Source organism: Pan troglodytes, chromosome X (assembly GCF_028858775.2).
Source record: "Pan troglodytes isolate AG18354 chromosome X, NHGRI_mPanTro3-v2.0_pri, whole genome shotgun sequence".
Taxonomy (NCBI): domain Eukaryota; kingdom Metazoa; phylum Chordata; class Mammalia; order Primates; family Hominidae; genus Pan; species Pan troglodytes.
This window is the reverse complement of record NC_072421.2, coordinates 134,177,813-134,198,795: the sequence shown is the minus strand read 5'-3', so window position 1 is coordinate 134,198,795 and position 20,983 is coordinate 134,177,813. Positions and strand designations below refer to the sequence as shown.

The 20,983-nt window shown below is 40.7% G+C and overlaps 1 protein-coding gene across 12 annotated transcripts in view; it reads left to right on the top strand.

Annotated features, from left to right (window-relative positions):
- The window catches only part of ARHGEF6 (Rac/Cdc42 guanine nucleotide exchange factor 6), a 116,211-nt gene that overhangs the window by 21,759 nt on the left and 73,469 nt on the right, over positions 1-20,983 (top strand). For all 12 annotated transcript variants that reach the window (XM_016944275.3, XM_016944277.3, XM_054676526.2 and 9 more), the window contains 3 exons: positions 12,336-12,420; positions 14,581-14,705; positions 16,142-16,343. In XM_016944275.3, coding sequence (XP_016799764.2) covers positions 12,336-12,420; positions 14,581-14,705; positions 16,142-16,343 — 412 coding nt within the window. The remainder of the gene's footprint in view (positions 1-12,335; positions 12,421-14,580; positions 14,706-16,141; positions 16,344-20,983) is intronic.

The window sequence follows — 20,983 nt, the reverse complement described above, 5'->3', positions numbered from 1 at the left end:
TTTACCTTCCTAATTAAGTTCTACTTAGGCAAATCTGGTAAAATCCAAGCTTTATACTTTCTTGGGGACTTGAATATTATTCCAGAGATCAGACATGTCAATTGAGTGAGTGAATAGGGCAACAGGGAAAAGAAGGAATTAAATTAAGGTGAGATAAAATGCAGCAGTTTGCAAAGCAGCAAGTGAAACTATTATTAAGGACTTGTCTCACCCTCAACAATAACAAAGATGTTTCCCTACTTCTTGGAAGCATGGACATTATTTTAAGAGGCTTTTTTTTTTTTTTTTGACAGAGGCTTGCTGTTTTGCCCAGGCTGGAGTGCAGTGGTGCGATTTTGGCTCACTGTAACCTCTGCCTCTTTGGTTCAAGCGATTCTCCTGCCTCAGCCTCCCAAGTAGCTGGGATTACAGTCACGTGCCACTATGTCCGGCTAATTTTTTGTATTTTTAGTTTCACTATGTCGCTCAGGCTGGTCTTGAACTCTTGATCTCAAGTGATCCGCCCCCCTCGGCCTCCCAAAGTGCTGGGATTACAGGTGTGAGCCACCGCGCCAGCCTTAAGAGGCATCTTTAAGGTGTTAAACTCTTAACATCATTTATGAAAAGCCCTGCCTGTGAAGCAGGCCTGAACACTAATTTGTATGTTCTTCATGAGGAGGTCTCCAGCAAAAGAGAGGTATGTACTAATAATTTCTGAGAAATGTATGCAGATCAGGAGACTGCAGTCTTTCACTAACAAAAGAAGTTTAACAACTTTTTTGTGAGAATATACATTGTGATAGTGGAAATAAGCGTTTACACTGTTTGTATAACCACTTTGCATTCTCTGAAGAAGGATTGGTATTTGGGAGTGTGTTGTGTATTGGGGCAAATCTTGATTCGAGATTAAAAAATCACCTTCAAGTAGAGACAACAGAATAGAAAATGGTTTTAGGGCTAATGTACCTGTGGGTGACTTCATTTGCCAGATTTTATATAGGGTTCTTTTTATTTCTCATCTTAAAACAAATTTATGTATTACTGCCTGGCATAGACACCAGGTGTTCAACAAATATTTGTTGAATGGATAATGAATGGGTATTTGAATGGAAATGAACTTCTAAAATTTCATTTTAGATAGCTTGTGTATTTAAGAGTCTACATGTAGATGGTCAGGAGTTGACTTTTATTCATAAAAATGACTCTTTAATGGGTAAAAATGAGGACAGAAAGAAAGCTGGGTTTCCCCTAAGATAACATTACTTTATGCCAAGCTAGGGTACTTGTTTCAAGTTTTTTAAAAATTAAAAAAAAGAAAATTAAAGGTGTGAGATACTAACTCCTGTGATGTCATATGGAAGCCTTTTTCTACTTTTCCAGTCTCTAGGCTACTTCTTATTTCTTCTATTACCGAAACTCTCTTGCTTTCACTGGGCTTTCAAGGTGTGAGCTCTTCATGTGAGGATTCTCTAACTGTGATTTTCTCCAAAGTGATCTCAGGCAGTAACTTCATTTCTTTTCGGTGAGGTAAATGCTTTGTCAGCATTTTAAAATCATATTCTTAAAAAAAAAATAATTTATTTTTGGCCGTGCGCAGTGGCTCACGCCTGTTAATCCCAGCACTTTCGGAGGCCGAGGCGGGCGGATCACGAGGTCAGGAGATCCAGACCATCCTGGCTAACACGGTGAGACCTCGTCTCTACTAAAAATACAAAAAAATTAGCCGGGCGTGGTGGCACGTGCCTGTAGTCCCAGCTACTCGGGAGGCTGAGGCAGGAGAATGGCGTGAACCCAGGAGGCGGAGCTTGCAGTGAGCCAAGATCTCACCACTGCACTCCAGCCTGGGCGACAGAGCGAGACTCCGTCTCAAAAAAAAAAAAAAAAAAAAAAAAAAAAAAGAATTCATTTTTAGCAGGTGATGGAAAATATATGAGCCTTGATTTATCAAATTCTACTTTAAAAAATTTGCCTTTTCCTCCTCTCTTTCCTTCTCGGAAAGGCATGCCCAAAGGGCAGGTGCTTCTGGTGGAAGACATACCTGTTTGAATTTTAGACTGGGAGAGAAAACTGACACTTAGCAAGAACTTGTCCAATGTCTGTAAAGTGAGCACCATGCCTGGCACTGTGGGCTCCTGCCTATTGGACAGAGGCAGCATGTATGTGTGAAAGAGTAGAATTTAACAGCATTTAGCAGTGTATGGTTAGGTGTCCAAGTTAGTGGTTCCAGAATCTAGAGCCTAAATGCAAGAGGAATTCAGAAATAGGGAAGCCTGTTGTGTACTGAGGTGTAGTGTTTGGGGAAAACACCATGGAAGGGAGTGATTTGGATTGGGCCCTGAAGGATAGCTAGCATTCAGATGATTGAGGGAACTTTCTGAAGGAGAAGTATAAATGTCAGAGAGAGGCACAGTGAAGAAAGAAGATTCTGGAGCATATAAGGAGATGATGGTGAGAAATGATGGGCCTGCTAAGGTCTACCTTAGAGATGCTTGAGAAGAAATTATTTTAAATTTATTTATTATTACTATTTTTTGAGATGGCATCTTGCTCTGTCACCCAGGCTAGAGTGCGACAGGCTAGATTGCCGAGGCTAGTGGCGCGATCTCAACTCACTGCAACCTCCGCCTCCTGGTTTCAAGCGATTGTCCTGCCTCAGCCTCCCCACTAGCTGGGATTACAGGCGTGTGCCACCACATCCGGTTAATTTTTGTATTTTTAGTAGAGATGGCCATGTTGGCCAGGCTGGCCTTAAACTCCTGACCTCAAGTGATTAGCCCACCTCAGCCTCCCAAAGTGCTGGGACTACAGACATGAACCACTGCGCCTGGCCTTGAGAAGTAATTTGAATGCTAGTCTGAAGAGGGTGGTCTTGATCTTGGGTTATATTAGGCTTTTTATTGGATGCCTTTGCTGTGTTTTGAGAGACATGAGTGCTAACTAAAAGCACCATTTCTGATGTCTGTGAGATCTGAGCTCCTGAATGCCCACCTAACAGTGTTTGGATTGTTTCCTAAGTGCAAATCCTGTTTGGAGTAAGTTGGAGCAGGATTCACTAATTAATTTATGTCTGTTAGGCATTGATGAGTGTCTCTGAAAATGACATACTTTTCAAAAAGTGAATCACACAGATATATAAATGGGAAGAGCCAAAAGTCTTTGCCAAATGAATGGCTGAAGGTAATCTCTAAGTAAAGAGAGAAAATAATAATAACTTTGGCACAGCATCCTTTCCTCCAAGTTTAGCAGGTGTTAGGAGGATTTTGGGCATGTGAATTGTAGTCTTTCCAATTACACGTTACCCCTTCTTGCTGCTGGTGAGTTGCTTTGCCGTGTCCCATTGTGCTCTGGCTGTGAGTTGGAGCTAGTTTTAGAGCATAGGCATGAACAGGGGAGGGTGGCTTGTAGTGTTTGCCATTTATTCAGTTTTACAACAAAAACGGTTGAAAATATAACCAATTCCAGAAAAACCAGTAAAATCCCACAGTTCTTTGCAGCTTCTCTTCTCTATGATAATGAGGTCATGGTGCTTTGTGATGGCATTTAGAGGAACCTCTATTACCTGGGACAGGCAAGCAATTGCAGATGTTGCCCACACTCAGCACACAACTTAAAAAATTAACAACCGTAGAGTCTGAAGCACCTTTGGTCACCTCGTGGTCACAGAGCTTAATTTTGCTGATGAGCACAGGTACATCTAATTTTAGATGTTACATGTTTCCTGGAAAATTGCGTGGAGATTGTTTTTTTTCTTTCCTAAGTGATATCTCTTTCTGAGTTTATTATACTTTCTGCAATACTTTTTCTTCAGGTATGATTAATCATCTATTGATGAGAACAGCTAAACTCTCATTAATTAACCAAATATCTATTGAGTGCCTACTGCGTGACAGGCACTCTTCTAGACACTGAGGATCCAGAAGTGAAAAAAAAAATTGACATCATGGGGCTTACGTTCTAGGCATAATTTACCTTTATAAGTCTCTCTGACAGAGCATCCTGTCAATCAACCAATGAATGGTTATTTATCAAGTATTTCGTGTATGTTGAATATTGGGGCCAGGTCTGTGGGGGAATGCGGACTTCAAAGAGCCTACCTTTTAATAGGAAATTCAGGACTAATCTCAGTACCTGCATAATGAATAAAGAATATTGGGCTGATAGACCACTGACAGCTTAAATTTACAACATCTCTACAGACTATAAAGCTGTAGCTGTTTGGAAAAAAGAAACATGAAGGTAGGTCAGTGAGGACATTATGGATAGCAACAGGTGATACTTGGAAGGGCTGCTGCTGAAAGCGACTAGCAGTGGCTCTTTTGTTTCATGGCCCTCGTTTCTCCCTAGTCTTTGTGTGGGGCTATTTACCACCAGTCTCTGCTGTAAATTCTGGTAGGCTCTGGGGCTCCTACCCTAAATCTTAGTAGCTCCTAGGAAAGCAGGGACCAAGGGAGCCTTCTCTCCATAGGTGAGGCTCCTCTCTAACTGCCTGGATTGTTAAACAGGCAGGGAGGAGCTGCTGACTACTGAAATTTCTGAGGGTATTCTCACGGACTTCATATATTTACCTTGATTCTCTCATCACTAAGAGTTCTAAAATAAATAGTACCCTGAATGTCTAGGGCATTTGTTCATCTTTTATATGAAGGGACAAGGAAAAAGCATAAAGGATGTTGGACATTGATTTGGGAACACATGTCTGGCCACTCTTCAATGTAAAAACAAATTATTTTCCAAAAGTTCATTTTTAAGTGATTATTAGGGACACAGAAAACATTTTCCCATAGAAACAAGGCTCAACACGGTGATTATGTTTTCTGGCTGGCCCACAACAGCCTGTTGAATACTTAATGTGGCTGAACTATAGAACTCACAGAGGCTAAGTGGCAGGTGTGATGCTGTTTCTGGGAAAATGTGTTCCGCATTCCAATTTGGAACACTAGGGAGTCAGTCCCTGTTTCTAAAGGGGTGGGAGTGGGGGCATTGGGGAAGACACCCTCATGTCTGGCACACAGATGCTCCAGCAGCTGAGAGATCACCCATCCACCCCACGCCGCAAAACTGGCAACCAGTGTGCTTTTGCAAAGGCTCTGGTGACAGGAGCACAGGAGGAGGGGTAGGAGCCCGCCAAGCCACAATGGCTGGCTGACTGTGAGGCAGCTGAGTCTAGGCCTCCTGCTTCCTGTCCTTGGCTTGGCAAGGGCTATTGACAAGAGATATTTCATTTTTCCCTTTCCTTCATGCCTACTCTCTTTTTGGTGAGATTATTCAAAACCAGTTGTTCCTTCTTCTTTTTTCTTTTTCTTTTCTTTTCTTTCTTTCTTTCTTTTTTTTTTTTTTTTTTTTTTTTTTTTTTTTTTTTTGAGGCGGGGTTTCGCTGTTGCCCAGGCTGGAGTGCAGTAGTGCAATCTCAGCTCGCTGCAACCTCCGCCTCCCAGATTCAAGCCATTCTTCTACCTCAGCCTCCTGAGTAGCTGGGATTACAGGTGCCCACCACCGCACCTGGCTAATTTTTGTATTTTTAGAAGAGATGGGTTTCACTATGCTGGCCAGTCTGGTCTCGAACTCCTGGACTCAAGTGATCCACCTACCTCGGCCTCCCAAGGTGCTGGGATTACAGGTGTGAGCCATTGTGCCCAGCCATCAGTTGTTCTCTTTTGCTCTCCCTTTATTTAATCCTGTGACTGGCCCCACTAAGATGCCTATATTGTTCTTCATTCATTCCCCTCTTACCTGAACACTTAATACTCAACTAAAGTCTCTGTTATAGAGAAAGGGGTTCTCCCCTATAGGAGTGCTAACAAGGAAGAATGGGAGTCCTATGGTGATGCTGAGGTAGCCATCAGGGAATGAGATTTGTGACTTAATGAAGAGTGAGGGAGCAAGCTCAGATCTTGGCTTCTGTCATAGGAGCTCCATGGAGCTGAACTTCCTGGCTCTAGATTCTATGAGGTTCGAGTAATCTAGGAGTCCATATTAGTTATGTAAAGTGACTTTATAGAAATCCACAGAGCCAAAAAGAAAACATAGAGAGTTAAAGCTGTCCATGATCACAGTCCAAATGCCACGATGCAGTGGCAGCAAGATAAAGCCAGAATTTATAAATAGGTCATTTAAAAATGACATTTTGAAAAATCAGCTTGTAAACAGGTTATAAGCATGTTAGGCTGCAATGCCCTAGACTCTCTTTGCTCTGATTCTGTAGTACTCAACACACTTCTGATTATAATTTAGCTCACCAGAGAGATTTCTCTATTGGGAGAGAGTGCCCTGGCCAGAAAATGGGAGTATTTAATCTTCTTAGTGCTTCGTTTATTTTTAGTAAAAATTAAGAAATTGGCCTTTTGGTTTATGCATTGGCCTTTTGTGAGCTTGGCTAGTGTGAGTCCATTCTCAAGAGCCTTGAGAACTGAAGACCTGATTCTGGGCCTTGGGGACCCAGCCAAGATGCTGCCTTTAAAAGCTCCTATTTAGATGATGGACCACAAGACCTCTCACTGAGCTCCTTTGCTCAAAGACACTTTCCAGATGGGAAATGGAGCCTCATAAAGGTAGTGTTGCTTTCCTAAGGTCCTCACAACTGCTCAATAGTGACAAAGCTGAGATTGGAGTCAAAGTCTTCTGACTCTCACATCAGTGCTCTTTCCAATACACTGTATGTTGTTTCAGCTACAGGCACAAATTAGATCTTGGAGAGAAAGGGAGGAAATAAAAGTTGAGAGCAAGATTTGCTCCCTTAAGTTTGGTCCATATCAAATAGGAACAGCTATTATTTAAAACCAGGCAGAGTAGAAATGCCATCCACTATATTCTAGTAAGTGGAATACCAGTGGGTAATGAATCCAATTTCTGAGCTAAGAGCATTATTTGTTGCTGACTTTGTGACTGCTTTTAGTAGGAGCTATGTGCACACATCCCAGATCACGTTCACAGGGCCAGGAGCGGTACCACCCAGTGAAATATGACTAAGCAGCTCAGATTTGCTTGCTCTGTTGCACTATGTAATGACATTTCCACCAAAGTTCAGGGGTTAACAGAGGCAGTGTGCTCAGCTGTGAGAATTAGAGAATGTGATTCAAGATGAGCTAAGTTAATTTAAGATTTTGTTCAATAAGAGCAATAAGAACAAGGAAGAGCTGGAATGTTCCTAAATATTTGGAATCTTTTTTAAAAAACAGGCTTGAAATATAAGCTATATGTCCTTGTAGTCCCAATGTATCACTTGCTTTTCAGTTGATTAGACTTTTAACTCTTGAGTAATGGAACCTATTATAATCACCCCCAACCTTAAATTACCTTTAAATAGCAGTTGATTGGGTGTTACTGAAACCACATGACATTAAAGATGACCAGTTCTGAACCAGGGTAGGGTATGCCTTCTTTTCTTAACTAAGATGTGGCTAGACTGCTGTGACTGGTTAACTCAGGTGGTTAGAGCATGATGTCAAGAAAATCAGGAGGCTAGGTGTCATTGCACGTGGCGCAGGTGTTTTAGCTTGGTTCTGTAATCACGAGCTGGACCCCTACCAGACCAGGACCTCACAAATATGGATCGTGGCTCACGAGGCAGACCTGGTTCAACAAATGGGAGGAGCTTAGTGTAGCTTTTCCCCTCTTTTGGCAAATGTGGCCAAGTGCCTCCTAGGTGAAGGCTGACCCTTGAAATGGGAAGGACAGCACAGGAATTAGGCAAGGCCCCTGTGGAGACAGTCTTGTAATATGGAAAATTTTCTCTTTGCTACAATTAGTTGAATTAATCATTTTAGAGGCTATAACAAACTCGATGCAGATGATACAGATGCTACTTGTATTGACAGAAGCAAAGGATTTCTTTTCGCATACAGACTCATGGATTGCTTTTTCATTTTTTCTCTATGTCTCATGGAAACATAAGGTGTGCATGCAGGGCTACAATGCCCCTCAGAGCATTTTCTTGTGTATCTTTATTGGCTCCATCATTTTCCTGCCCTGTGACTTAACTACTCTGAGTCTTAGTTTACTCATCCGTGGAATGGGAAAAATAATTGTACTGACATCATGGGCTTGCTGGGAGAATCAAATGCAAATAAAAAAATATATTTGTATCTTAGTCTGTTCAGACCACCAGAACAAAAAGCCATAAACCAGGTAGCTTATAAACAATGGAAGCATATTTCTCATAGTTCTGGAGGCCAGAAATCCAAGATCAAGACATATTTAGTATCCTGGTGAGGGCCTACTTCCCTATTCATAGATAGTACCTTCTCTCTATGTCCTTACATGGTGGAAGGGACAAGGTAGCTCTCTGGGGCCTCTTGGATAAAGTCAACAATCCCAGTCATGAGAGCTATGCCCTCATGATCTAATCACCTCTAAATGCCACCACCTCCAAATACCATTATACTGGTGATTAGGTTTCAACATATGAATTTGGGAAGGGCACAAACATTCAGATCATAGCAATATGTATGTGATGTCCAAGCGTGGTGCCAGGAACATAGCAGGAGCTCAGTAAATCAGTAAACAGTAGCTATAAGATAAGTGAGGGAATGGAACAGGGAGTTGGGAAAGTTTCTTCTCATATGCTTCCTGGCTTTTTGCAGTTTAGGGAAAGTGTCATAAAATAGCATACATGTTGAAACTGAGAACTACTCCAAAAGGTTCTATTTGTAATGCTATAGAAATATTAACTTCTTGCAGTTTACATTGGCAGATCCCCAATAATTCACAATTAACACCTGGTGTTTAGTGGTTTGCAAATAGGTTTTGCTGTCATTGGGGATATCTAGAATAAAAAGCTGTGGGGAAACATTTAAAAATTAAATGTCTGGGCTGGGCGTGGTGGCTCACGCCTGTAATCCCAGCACTTTAGCAGGCCGAGGTAGGTGGCTCACTTGAGGTCAGGAGTTTGAGACCAGCCTGGCCAACATGATGAAACCCCATTTCTACTAAAAATACAAAAACAAAAACAAAAACAAACAAACAAACAAACAAACAAAAATTAGCCGGGCATGGTGGCAGGTCCCTGTAATCCCAGCTACTCGAGAGGCTGAGGCAGGAGAATTGCTTGAACCTGGGAGGTGGAGGTTGCAGTGAGCTGAGATCATGCCACTGCACTCCAGCCTGGGGGATACAGCGAGACTCTGCCTCAAAAAAAAAAAAAAAAAAAAAAAAGTTTGATTTCATCTACTGATGTAGGAATGCAACTTAGGTTGGCTATATGTAAATACTTAAAATATCTTTAATAAAGTTTAATCCCTGTCTGTCCTATTGGTTAGAGTAAATGTTTATATTGTTGTTAGATTTGAACATTGCATCATCTGATTGCAGGAATGATACCTTGACACCATCTAGCAGTAGTCTAAGAAGTAGTACTTTTTTCTTGTCTGAGTCACAGTAGTGGTAAGATGAATGGAGGGAGGGAATCCTGCTGTTCATCTGACCTTCACGGATCTAACTGGAACTAACTGGCTTTTTGTGCACCAAAATAGGTATAAAGAAAGTTCAGCTAATCTGGGACTCAGTCACAAACCAGAGACACTGAACAGACTAGTGAGGCTTGCACAGGGTACTAGAAGATGAGTATCATCATGACTTTGCCATGATTTGACTTTGACTTTGAAAAATTTCATTGAAAATGACTTTGGAAAATTACATACAGCATAAATGTGCAAATTTACATTACCTTTTTAACAAGTTCCAGTGCTTTGCAGACAGAAAAGGGAATTGGTTCTCTATTTTGGATGTATAAATGAGTGGGATTAGTCCTAGAAAAGTGGTCTGTACTGTAATCTACCTTTCCTTGTTCTTCTCACACCCTCTCTACATTGGGGAATTCTCCTTTGCTTTCTCCTATTTGGGGACCAGAGCCCTTAGTCTTTCTCCACATCAACATCTCTAAACTTGGTCTCACACTGCTCATTTCCACTAAGACATAAATAACTGATAGTGGCTGAAAATGTTGTGATCCCTCCAGATAATATTTCCATTTTCATAGGGGAGCTCTCTGAAGTGCATGGAAGAAAGATCTAGGGTGGAATTTTCAATATCATTCAATTTAGGACTTAGAAGGTATAGTGTGGTGAAGGGTGTTTGTGGTTGTATCTGATTCTCCAGCTACTCTGAAATAATAATGCTTAGGCATTGCTTTCTCTAGCAGTTCCCAGAGGCTTCTTCCAACTCCTTCCTCTGTAGTTTCTAGTGCCTCAGAATAGGCTTGCAGCAAGAACAGTGTCCATGGATAAACTTGAGTATATTGGGGTTTTCTCAAAAGAGAACCGAGTACAGTTCAGGAAACTTCCCTCAAGCAGATGCAATGACTCTTCTTGATGCACATTTCATTTTCTGATCAGTTTATTTATTTTCAAAATCAGTCAAGTACTTGTACAAGTGAATAATACCAGTGTTGCCATGTATAGGCATTTAATAACCCTGGATAAGGAACAACTAAAACCAGAGGGAGAGGTTTTTTTATCACAACTTTTGCTCTCATGCCTTATTCTGCTAATATTTAACTTCTGCTTATTATTTTAGATCTACTCATCTCTACCACACCCACCCAAAACGTGTATCCGCATGCACACGCACATGCACACTCCCATTAGGACTGATGGGCTAAAAACAAGTGAATTTTTTTGCATTGCTACTATTTTGGCATACATGTCATTAACATTTTCCCAGTTGATCAGTTCTAAGGGAGACTCAATAAGTCTGAAATCCCCGGAGATACTAGACACTCTCTCTAGTCTATTGCCTCTTGTTCACCCAGGCTTTGACAAACTAAAACAAAACTCTTGTCAATGTATTTCTGGAAAAGTTTGAATTTTATATTGTAGCATTCAGAAATATATTTGGAATGTGTTGTTGTTTAACTCTTTAGTAATATTAGCATTACTCTTTTACCAGAAATATATTAATGTCTCATTTTTAGATGCATCTGGGCTTTTTGGTCATTTTAACTTTGAATGCAAAATATTCATTGATTAAATGAATAAAGCAGTGAATCCTAGAATAGGCAGACTTGTGTAGGTTTGCATTTGCATGTATCTTTATTGACCCCCCAAAACGTGAAAAATTGATATCATATATTTTCACTCTAAAAACAGATTATAGGTTTTCAAGAACATGTACAAAAAAGATAGAAATTTGTCTTGATATGGTTCCCAGAAAATATGCAGCTTAAAAATGGAACAAATGGCTCTACCTAATGGGAAGACAGACCCTTTAAAATCCTATGCCCATTACCAATCATGTCCCATATGAAAAGGTACATTTTATTTCCATCACCACATTTGGGGAAAAAATGATGCAATCTGTTTTCTTTAAGAGACTTCTAGACATCCTGGAACAAAATGTTTTTAGAAGGGGCATTTCCTTCCAGAAGGTGGGCATCTGGTTACCTTCAGATATGCATACTTACATTGTTGGCTGGCAAATTAATAGATTGTACCTGTGCATGAGAACACTTCTAATTTCAAATATACATATTTGAGACTCAATATATTTTAACACACTGACTACATTTCAAAGGTAACAGGTAAACTGTATTGAAAACAACATCTGATTGGTATCTTCACTGGGGACAATAGCATATCAGATTGACAGTTGACTGGTAAAGTGAAATGTATTTCCTTAATGTGTTTTTTGCCAAGAGTTGAGTAGTATTAGACAGGCCAGAGGTCATATTTGGGAAAGTCATCTAAAGCCAGGAAGAGCCCATAGGCCCAGGCAGGCAAATACTTGAATTCATGATGAGCTGAGAGGGGCAAGGTCAAACAGCAGAAACGGAACTGAAGCTGGGAGCAAAAGGCAGACCTGGGCAGAAAGTTTGGGCAACATGGAATTGGGATCCTAGGCAGTTGGGATGCAGCGGGTGGCAGTTGGGAGGAAGGAGAGCAGAGAAAAAGGCACTTTTGACAGTGACTCAACTAGGCACAGCTAATAAACTGTACAGATGCAACCATGTCAAAAAGGCTCCACCTCCTTATTTGTGGACTGTCGAGGACATTATGTAGGTGATGGGCATTAATTGTAACCCATGCATATGAGCTTCCTGTAACTGGGCTGAAACTATTGATACATTCAGGCCAGAAGAGTGGGTCTGAGTATGCACTGTTTATTTCCTGGTGGGCGCTGCCTTCTCAGCTTGGCTCTCATTTCCCATTACTGCTTTGCTCTGACTCACTGATGGCCTGCCACATGTCATTAGGCGGCTCAGCTGCTGCTCTCATTTCTCCCAAAGGTATACGGAGGTTTGTGTCTTGGCTTCTACACTTTTTTTTTTTTTTTCCGGAGAGCTGGAGGAAGTGGCCTTTTGATAGTTTTGTTTGTTGAGTTGAATACTTGTAGTGTCTTACGGTTTCAATTTTCCTTTCTCATAGGTATTTGATCCTGATGACCTTTATTCAGGGGTCAATTTCTCCAAGGTACTGAGTACTCTTTTAGCTGTCAACAAAGCAACAGAAGGTAAGCCGGGCTTGTGATTTATATGTTCTGGGTGACATTTTTGAATCCATGTGTTTGTGATTACCCTAGGAGCCAACTCTGGCCAGGATTGTTCTCTTGATGCAAATTTTCCCCTTGCTCCCCCAAATACACCCCAACAAATGTCAAATGCTTGAATTTTTCATGGCTTAGGATTTAAAATATACCTATCATAGATGTTATTCTAATGCCCTTAATATAATGATAAGAACTAAGAAACTATTCCATTCAAAGCTCTGAATCACCAACTGAGTATAACAAAACAGAGAAGAAAAAGGAAAGACCAGTTCCCTTTTTCATAGAGTTTACAAAATACAGCCGTCACTTCCCTTTCCCCACTAGAGACATATTTTTCTCATTGTTTTACGTATGCCTTTGTCCATGTAAAGGAACCCCTCAGTAGCCTTGCACCAAAAATGAAATCTTGGGGTCATAGGGAGTGAAAATAATATCTTTTATTTAAATGTTTAACACCTACCACACTAGAGGTATTAAATATAAATGCTAGTAAATGTGAAGAAAATGATGATACACTTAGAATGTAGCTTCACTCCTTCCCTGGTATATTTTACCAACAGCTGAATAGTAATAATCATACTTAAAATGCTTTGAGCTCTTGCCCTGGATCTAGGCTGTCATAAGAGCCACAGGTGATCTCATCCAATCCTTGAAACAACACTGGGGGTAGGTATTATTATTATTAGTTCCATATTACAGATAAGGAAAGTCAGGCCAACAGTTGCCCAACTAGAAAGTTAGTCGCTGAGTTGGGATTCAGACCCACATCTGAATGACTACAGAGCCCTTATGCCCAAGCACGAGGCTTGCTGCTCAAACTGTTGTGGAGTCAAGAGGCTGTGTGCCCAGCATCGCCAGGTGCTACAAAAAATGTCAAAGCTATGGTCCCTGCCTTTGAGAAAATTACTGTCTATTTAAGGAGACTCAACTTACCCACGTGAAACAATTAGAGGACAAGAGCAGACAATATAATCAAGTGCCAAATAGGTTAGAGCATCTAGGAAGCTATCGAGTAATTATAGTTTTTTGTCAAAAGAGCTGTATATAATAGCAATACAAGTAAAAATACTTCTCCAAAGTTGTTCTTTTGCTATTTGGAAAAAAAATGCTTTTGAGCTATTGCAAGGCGTATAGCTGAAAGTACAGCTAATTCAAGTAACTATATTTAACACACATGACAACTATCCAGTTCTAGTCAGGGAGGATCGTGTAATTCTAACATTATGCCACACAAATTATACATTCCTTTGCCAAACTCTCCTAGCAAGTTTTACAGTCTCTTCCCTTGCCACAGATATTTATAAAATACAAGGAGGTGAAAGTTAAAACCCACAGCATCAAGGAAATTACTTGGATACTGAGCTTGTCGCCTAGGGAATGTTTGGGCTTTAGACTTTTGCAGTTTATATCTTTTAAAAATAAATGGAGAGGAAAAGAACCCTTATTGAAATTTGTCAAGAAGCCAGCTCCTCTCTTTTGTATACTCTCAACAAACTGAAAACATCCAGCTCAGCTCTGGCCTGGTCGAATTTCACAAGGTTTCAAGGAAGAGAAGACTCTTGAATCTGATTGTTAAAAAAATTATTCTAGTATCAAGATTGCATCTTTCCCAAACACATCTTCTCTTTCACTCTCATTCTCCACCCTGCCCCACACACATCAGGGAGATTTTACATCATATATGCCACACATATTGTTACGTGTGAGTAAGAAATGAGCCACTGAGTTATGGGCCAAAAAACAAAGAGAGAAATTTGAAATATTTCAAAGTAATAAGAGCCACAAACAGCTGTTTGGTACCCAATATAGTTCTGCCTTGGATAACAGGGCATACTGTTGCAACTGGTTCAGGAGGGAAGAGTTGTAGGGAAATGGTTAAGAGAAAATGTGGTTCTGTCGCTGTTTTTCATTCTACTGGAGCACGATGGCCAGTAAGGTTAAGAACAGGAAGTTGGCCACCAAAAAGGGAAGGGGGATTGAAATACACTTGGCATGTTCATAATGATAACAGTTAGAATTACAGCCAGGATGCCTCTGATAGTATCCTGAGAAAGATAATGTTATGCGGTAGATGTTTTTCTGATCTGAGTGGTTCCTTTAACATGCCTTTTCCTCTTTTCACAGATCAGCTATCAGAAAGACCATGTGGACGTTCCTCTTCTCTTAGTGCTGCTAATACTTCTCAGACAAACCCACAGGGAGCAGTTTCTAGCACAGTTTCAGGGCTGCAAAGGCAGTCAAAGACAGTGGTAAGTATAGTCCCCAATTCTCCGTCTGTTTTAAAATCCATAAAATTAGATTGATATCCTAGTTGCATCTCCATATGTGGTGAGACAGCCATCCGGTTTGTTTTGGGCATCACTGAGAAAACTAATTATAAACCGAGCACCAATTCAGGCTGGCCCGAAGGAGCAAATCAAAGGCATGTGGTGGGGCAAAAATCCGGATTGAAGCTCCAGCTCTGTCCCTTACGAGAATTAGGCAAGTCACTTAACTGAGAATGCTATGCAAATGGAAGTCATTATGGCTACTTTCTGATGGCAGTTTGCTGTTAATTTCCCTATCCCTTGTTTTATTAGAACTAAATAGTGCCTGACACATAGTAGGCAATCAATAAATATTGATTAGTATCCTCATTATTATTGCCATTTTTATTTTTCTCTTTCCATTCCTAATGAGGAAGGCTTGATTTTAAATTTCAGTCTATGATGAGCTTCTATATTAGGATCTCCCAGTTGCCTTTTCACTTGCTCTTATTGGGAGCTTTTATTTGGGAGGAAATGCCTCATCTTCTGCTCTTTGGGTGAAACCTTTATTTCCTGTCAAAAGCCACCCACTTGCAGTAAGACATTATGACCTATTACTTCCAAAGCACTTGAGCATGTGGTTCTTAACTTTTTTGGATCACAAATCCCTTTGAAAGGCTGATGAACACTATGTCTCTACACCCCTGGTACCCTCTCAAATTGTATACAAAAGCCCATGTGTATGAACTTATTTAGACAAAAATATGTTGTGCTCATCAGATCCTCTAAAGGGTCTGTGACCCTCAAAAAGGAAGTCCAGTTTATACATGACAGATTAAGAATTCCTGACTTAATATATCCACGTAATAAAACTGCAGTTGTACCCCCTAAATCTATAAAAATAAAAAAATGGAAAAAAGAATTCCTGACTTAGGCAACTATGGGTTATTTGATCTTTGCATATAAATAAGTCTTAGCCAAATTAAGATATCCTTAGTAATTAGGAGATGGGAGGCAGATTTTATGGAGGGTAGGGTAGTACATCTTGGTTATATAATTATGTGGACTGTTTGTGTGTTGAGTAGAGGCAGGGTGGAATAGCTTATCCAGGGTGGAATAGCTTATCACTCTACTTTGTTATCTGGCTTAGTTAAATAGATAATCTTTAGATAATGGGGAGGGGTGTGGAGAGAAAAATGAAAGCTATGACCCACTTCAAAATACAGATTCTCACAAATGCCAACGTTTACGCACTGTTTTGAGGGATTTATTAATCCCTCTGAGACCCATTCATGGATTCCTAAGTTAAAAACTCAGGACTGAGATGGATCTGGGGTTTTGTCTTTGCTTCCTCCACTTTATTTGCCTATATCCATATCATTTCTACCCCTGCCTTATTTAGATGAGTGCTTAATCTGGTGTGGCTTTTGTTTCTCTAGGAGATGACGGAAAATGGAAGTCATCAGTTGATAGTAAAAGCAAGATTCAACTTTAAGCAGACTAATGAGGATGAACTGTCAGTTTGTAAGGGGGACATCATTTACGTCACACGAGTTGAAGAAGGAGGCTGGTGGGAAGGCACATTAAATGGGAGAACAGGCTGGTTCCCCAGTAATTATGTCCGTGAAATTAAATCCAGTGGTAAGTGAAGTTTTTAAAAGGCTTTTTGATTGTGACTCTTGTACTTTCTTGGTATTCTTACTGAAAATTGTGTAGTTTTAATTGGTTAACAGAAGCTGTTTATACTTGTATGTGTATGCCAAAAATAAGAGTAGAACAGAACTGGGAAAAATCTGTGATTAGATATTTTGAAACAAATTGTATTTAGATTACATTAAGGCAGCAGAAAAATAAAAAAAGCAAAGGAATTCAAAGCTCAGACAACTGGTCCACCCTAACTGTATCCCTTTATGTCTACTAATTCTAGCCCATGTAATATAGTACATAGTCCTTCTCACCACTCTAAAACTTACCATGGCAGAATCCAATAATAAGAGAGGCCATGTGCTAACTTCCTTTTTTTAGCCTTAAGCCCTGTAAGCAGACCTGAGACTAAATGCCTCAGACATGAGAGATAATAATGATAGGGCTGCAGGAAGCTGTCTGGCCGCTTTGATGCTGAACAAGATTGCCCTTAACTCACTGAATACTGCTAGCTGTTTACCTTTTTTTTGTAACAATAGCCAGAGAATGAAATTGAATTGCTCTTCAGTAGTCTTTTCTTCTCTCTCTCTCTTTTTTTTATTATTATTTTTAGACAGGGTCTCACTCTGTTGCCCAGGCAGAGTGCATTGGCTATCACAACTCACTGCAGCCTGGACCTCCCGGGCTCAAGTGATCTTCTTGCCTCAGCCTCCCAAGTATTTGGGACTACAGGTGCACGCCTCCACACCCAGCTAATGTTTAAACTTTTTGTAGAGACGGATCTGCCTATGTTGCCCAGGCTGGTCTTGAACTCCTGGGCTCAAGTGATCTTCCTGTGTCGGCCTCCCAAGGTGCTGGGATTACAGGCATAAGCCACTGTGCCTGGCCACTCTTCAGTAGTTTTCCTTAGAGTTTTTTTGATAATTCACTTGCCCTTTATTGTTTAAGAAGGTAGGCTCTGCTGATATTGCAAAAAACCCAGCAAACCCTTATACATAAAAATATGTCCCTCACAATACACATAAAACAGCATTTAGTTATTCACATTATTACATCTCTTTACTTTTCAAAAATATTTACACAAGGGCTCTTTTGAGTGGTTAGCTCAGCGCATTATTTCTTTTGTAAATATCTTATTGCTTTTTCAATGCCTCAAAATTGATACTATTAATTAATTAATAAAATTTTAGGCTCACTGTAAGTAAAATGAAACATTCTGGAAATATACAGTTGACTCTATTTTTTTTTTGTTGTTGTTGTTGTTTTGAGACGGAGTCTTGCTCTGTCACCCAGGCTGGAGTGCAGTGGCGCAATCTCGGCTCGCTGCACGCTCCGCCTCCCGGGTTCACGCCATTCTCCTGCCTCAGCCTCCCCAGCAGCTGGGACTACAGGCGCCTGCCACCACGCCTGGCTAAATTTTGTATTTTTAGTAGAGATGGGGTTTCACCGTGTTAGCCAGGATGGTCTTGATCTCCTGACCTTGTGATCCGCCCGCCTCAGCCTCCCAAAGTGCTGGGATTACAGGCGTGAGCCACTGCGCCCGGCTACAGTTGACTCTTGAACAACATGGGGATTAAGGGCACTGAGCCCCCATGCAGTTGAAAATCTGTATATAACTCTGAGCTCTTGAGAGCTGAAAATTTCCGATTCATTTTGATATTCTTGAAGGCTGGCACCTGAGTGGCATCTCATTAAGGGCTCAATTCATTCAATATGGACCAGGTACTGGATGAGACACTAAGAATATCAAGAAGCATTCCATCAATTTCATCAAGAGGGAAATATGTGAATATTTGGAGGCAGCTGTCTTTCTCCAGAGTAACTTGGTAGGATTTCCCACATTTTCCTTGCCTTCTCTAGAATGATTTCAATACATAAATTTCCTTCTTCAAACATGTGGAACTTGAAGACCCTTAAAGGCAGTAGGATCATTAGGGCTTATTAGTTACTTCTAGATTCTAGTGTTCAGAGCATTGCTTTATTTTCATCACTGCCCTAAAGTTACGACTGTAAGACTGAGAATAAATAAAACACACACACACACACACAAAAAAAAAAAAAAGAAAAGAAAATCCATGTATAACTTTTGACTCCTCCAAAACTTAACTTCTAATAGCCTACTGTTGGTTGGAAGCCTTACTGATTGTATGTTATATGTATTGTATACTGTGTTCTTATAATAAAGTAAGCTAGGGAAAAGAAAATGTTATTAAGAAAATCATAAAGAAGAGAAAATACATTTACTCTTAGTTAAGTGGAAGAAGATCATCATAAAGGTCTTCATTTTCATTGTCTTCACGTATAAATGGGATGGGCCTGCAAAGTTCAAACCCATGTTGTTCAAGGGTCAGCTGTATAATGTAGATAATGAAAGTTCCTCTTCTCTTTGCACTCTCCCCCCGACAACCAGAGTTAGGAGCTTTTTCCTAAAGTGTTTAAGATAAAATTAATTTTCACACTTTTCTGTGTTCTATGTTGTGTTAAAAGGGGTATCCCCTTTAATGGAATATGTTTACTAACAGATTTATAATTATATACCTATATGGAGACTTCTTAGCATTTTTAATTACTGGGAATCAAGAAGGTTCTATTGAGCCCTGGAGTATTTCCACAGGCTTTGCCTGGAATTTCCTTGGTTTTGATGATATTCACAGACGATTTTTACCTCTCACTACATCTTTCAACTGATATAATTTTGTTGATATAATTTAGGAAAATCCCTAAAAGATTTTCCAGGTTCACTCTAACATTGTTCCCTGATACAGTGTCTTTATCTGCAAAACTAAAAGGAGCAGTAATTTTGTCCAGGAATCCCAAGCACTGCGAGGGGACCTGGGAAGTGAACAGCACACCCTCACTTTGACGTCTCTCCTTATAATGTCCCTCACTGTGACTCCTTGTAGCAGTCTGGCCACTCCCTTATAGACTGCCCCAGGTTATTTGTTCTGGTCTTAGGGGCCTTCATTTTAAAATTTCTCCTATATTCTCTCTGGTTTAGGACTCAGCTTAGGATTCATGTGGCAAGCTCTGACTCTGACTTGAGCACTTAGGTAACCCTTAGAAGCATCTAACCCAACGGTCAAGGACAGGTCTGAGTTGCTTGGGTCAGGAAATGAGTGCTAGTCAGGGAAGGCCTGGAACTAGCAGTGTATGGAACAACCTCTCTCATTTAGCTTATGGCAGCAGCTTCCTAATTGGCATCTCTGCCCCTGTTGTTGTCACTCCTATAATCCAGTCTAAACTCAGTACCCAGAGTGATTCTTTCAAAATGTAACTTGGGGCCGGGCACGGTGGCTCATGTCTGTAATCCCAGCACTTTGGGAGGCTGAGGCGGGCGGATCACTTGAGGTTAGGAATTCGCGATCAGCCTGGGCAACATGGAGAAACACCATCTCTACTAAAAATACAAAAATTAGCTGGGCGTGGTGGCGCATGCCTATAGTCCTAGCTACTTGGGAGGCTAAGGCAGGAGAATAGTTTGAATCGAGGAGGCGGAGGTTGCAGTGAGCTGAGATCGTGCCACTGCACTCCAGCCTGGGTGACAGAGTGAGACTCTGTCTAAAAATAATAATAATAATAATAATAATAATAATAATGTAACTTGGGTCATGGCTCCCCATCTCAATAAAAGAAAAGGCCAAGGCCATCACAATAGCCTCCAAGGTCCTCCAGGATCTGGCCTTCCGTTGCCCTTTTGGCTTCCTCTCTGATCTCTCTTCCCCTCACTCATTCCACTTTAGCCACACTGGTCTCTTGGCTGCCTGTGCCAGACAGGCTCCTGCCTCACTTGCTGTCCCCCAGTCTGGAACATTCTCCAGCTATCAGCACAGCTGGCTCCCTCATCTCCTTCAGGTCCACTCACTTGCCTACTTCACAGGAGGGCCTTTCCTGGTCACCCAGGAGAAAATTTAACCCTATCCCCACTCCCTCTATCCCTCTTCCCTGCTTAAATTTTTTGCTTATTATTTTTCCCCGTCTAACATAATACACGTTTACTTATTTATTTCATTTACTGTTTACATTTTACCATTAGAATTTGTAAATACCACAAGGGCAGAGACTTCATTCGTTTTGTTTATGCTCAGTAAATATTTGTAAAATGAATGAATATTACAGCGTAGGTAATTCAATTCTGTTCAGCTTGTTCACTGAGTACCTCCTAGGCACAATCTATACCTCATAGACCCCGTCCCCTAGCACCTTTACAGTCTAGTAATCAACACAGGTCTGTGCAGAACTAACTGTTACAGGCCAGGACACAGTAAGTAGCACAGACAAAGGACTGAGTAAGATGCTGTAGGAACAGTGAAGAAACAATTTGTTTAACAATAACATAAGGAGTGGGGAAGCACTTGAATTGGGTCTTGAAGGATAGAAGAAGCTTCTGACTGGGAGAAGAAGATCAGAGGGAACTTTTAAGTTCAAGCATGGAAGTAAGAGTGGATGGTGGGGTGATTTGGGTTGAGAATCAGATGCATGATGATAAGGAATGGGACCTTGAGCTGGAGCTACATTAAGAGGCGGTGTCAATGTCAAGTTTTAAGCAAGGGATAACATGGTCTAGGAAGATCTTTCTGGAGGTAGCGTGGGGGATGGATTTCAGGGAAGTGGTAGGAATAACCAGCAAGGGTGTAGAG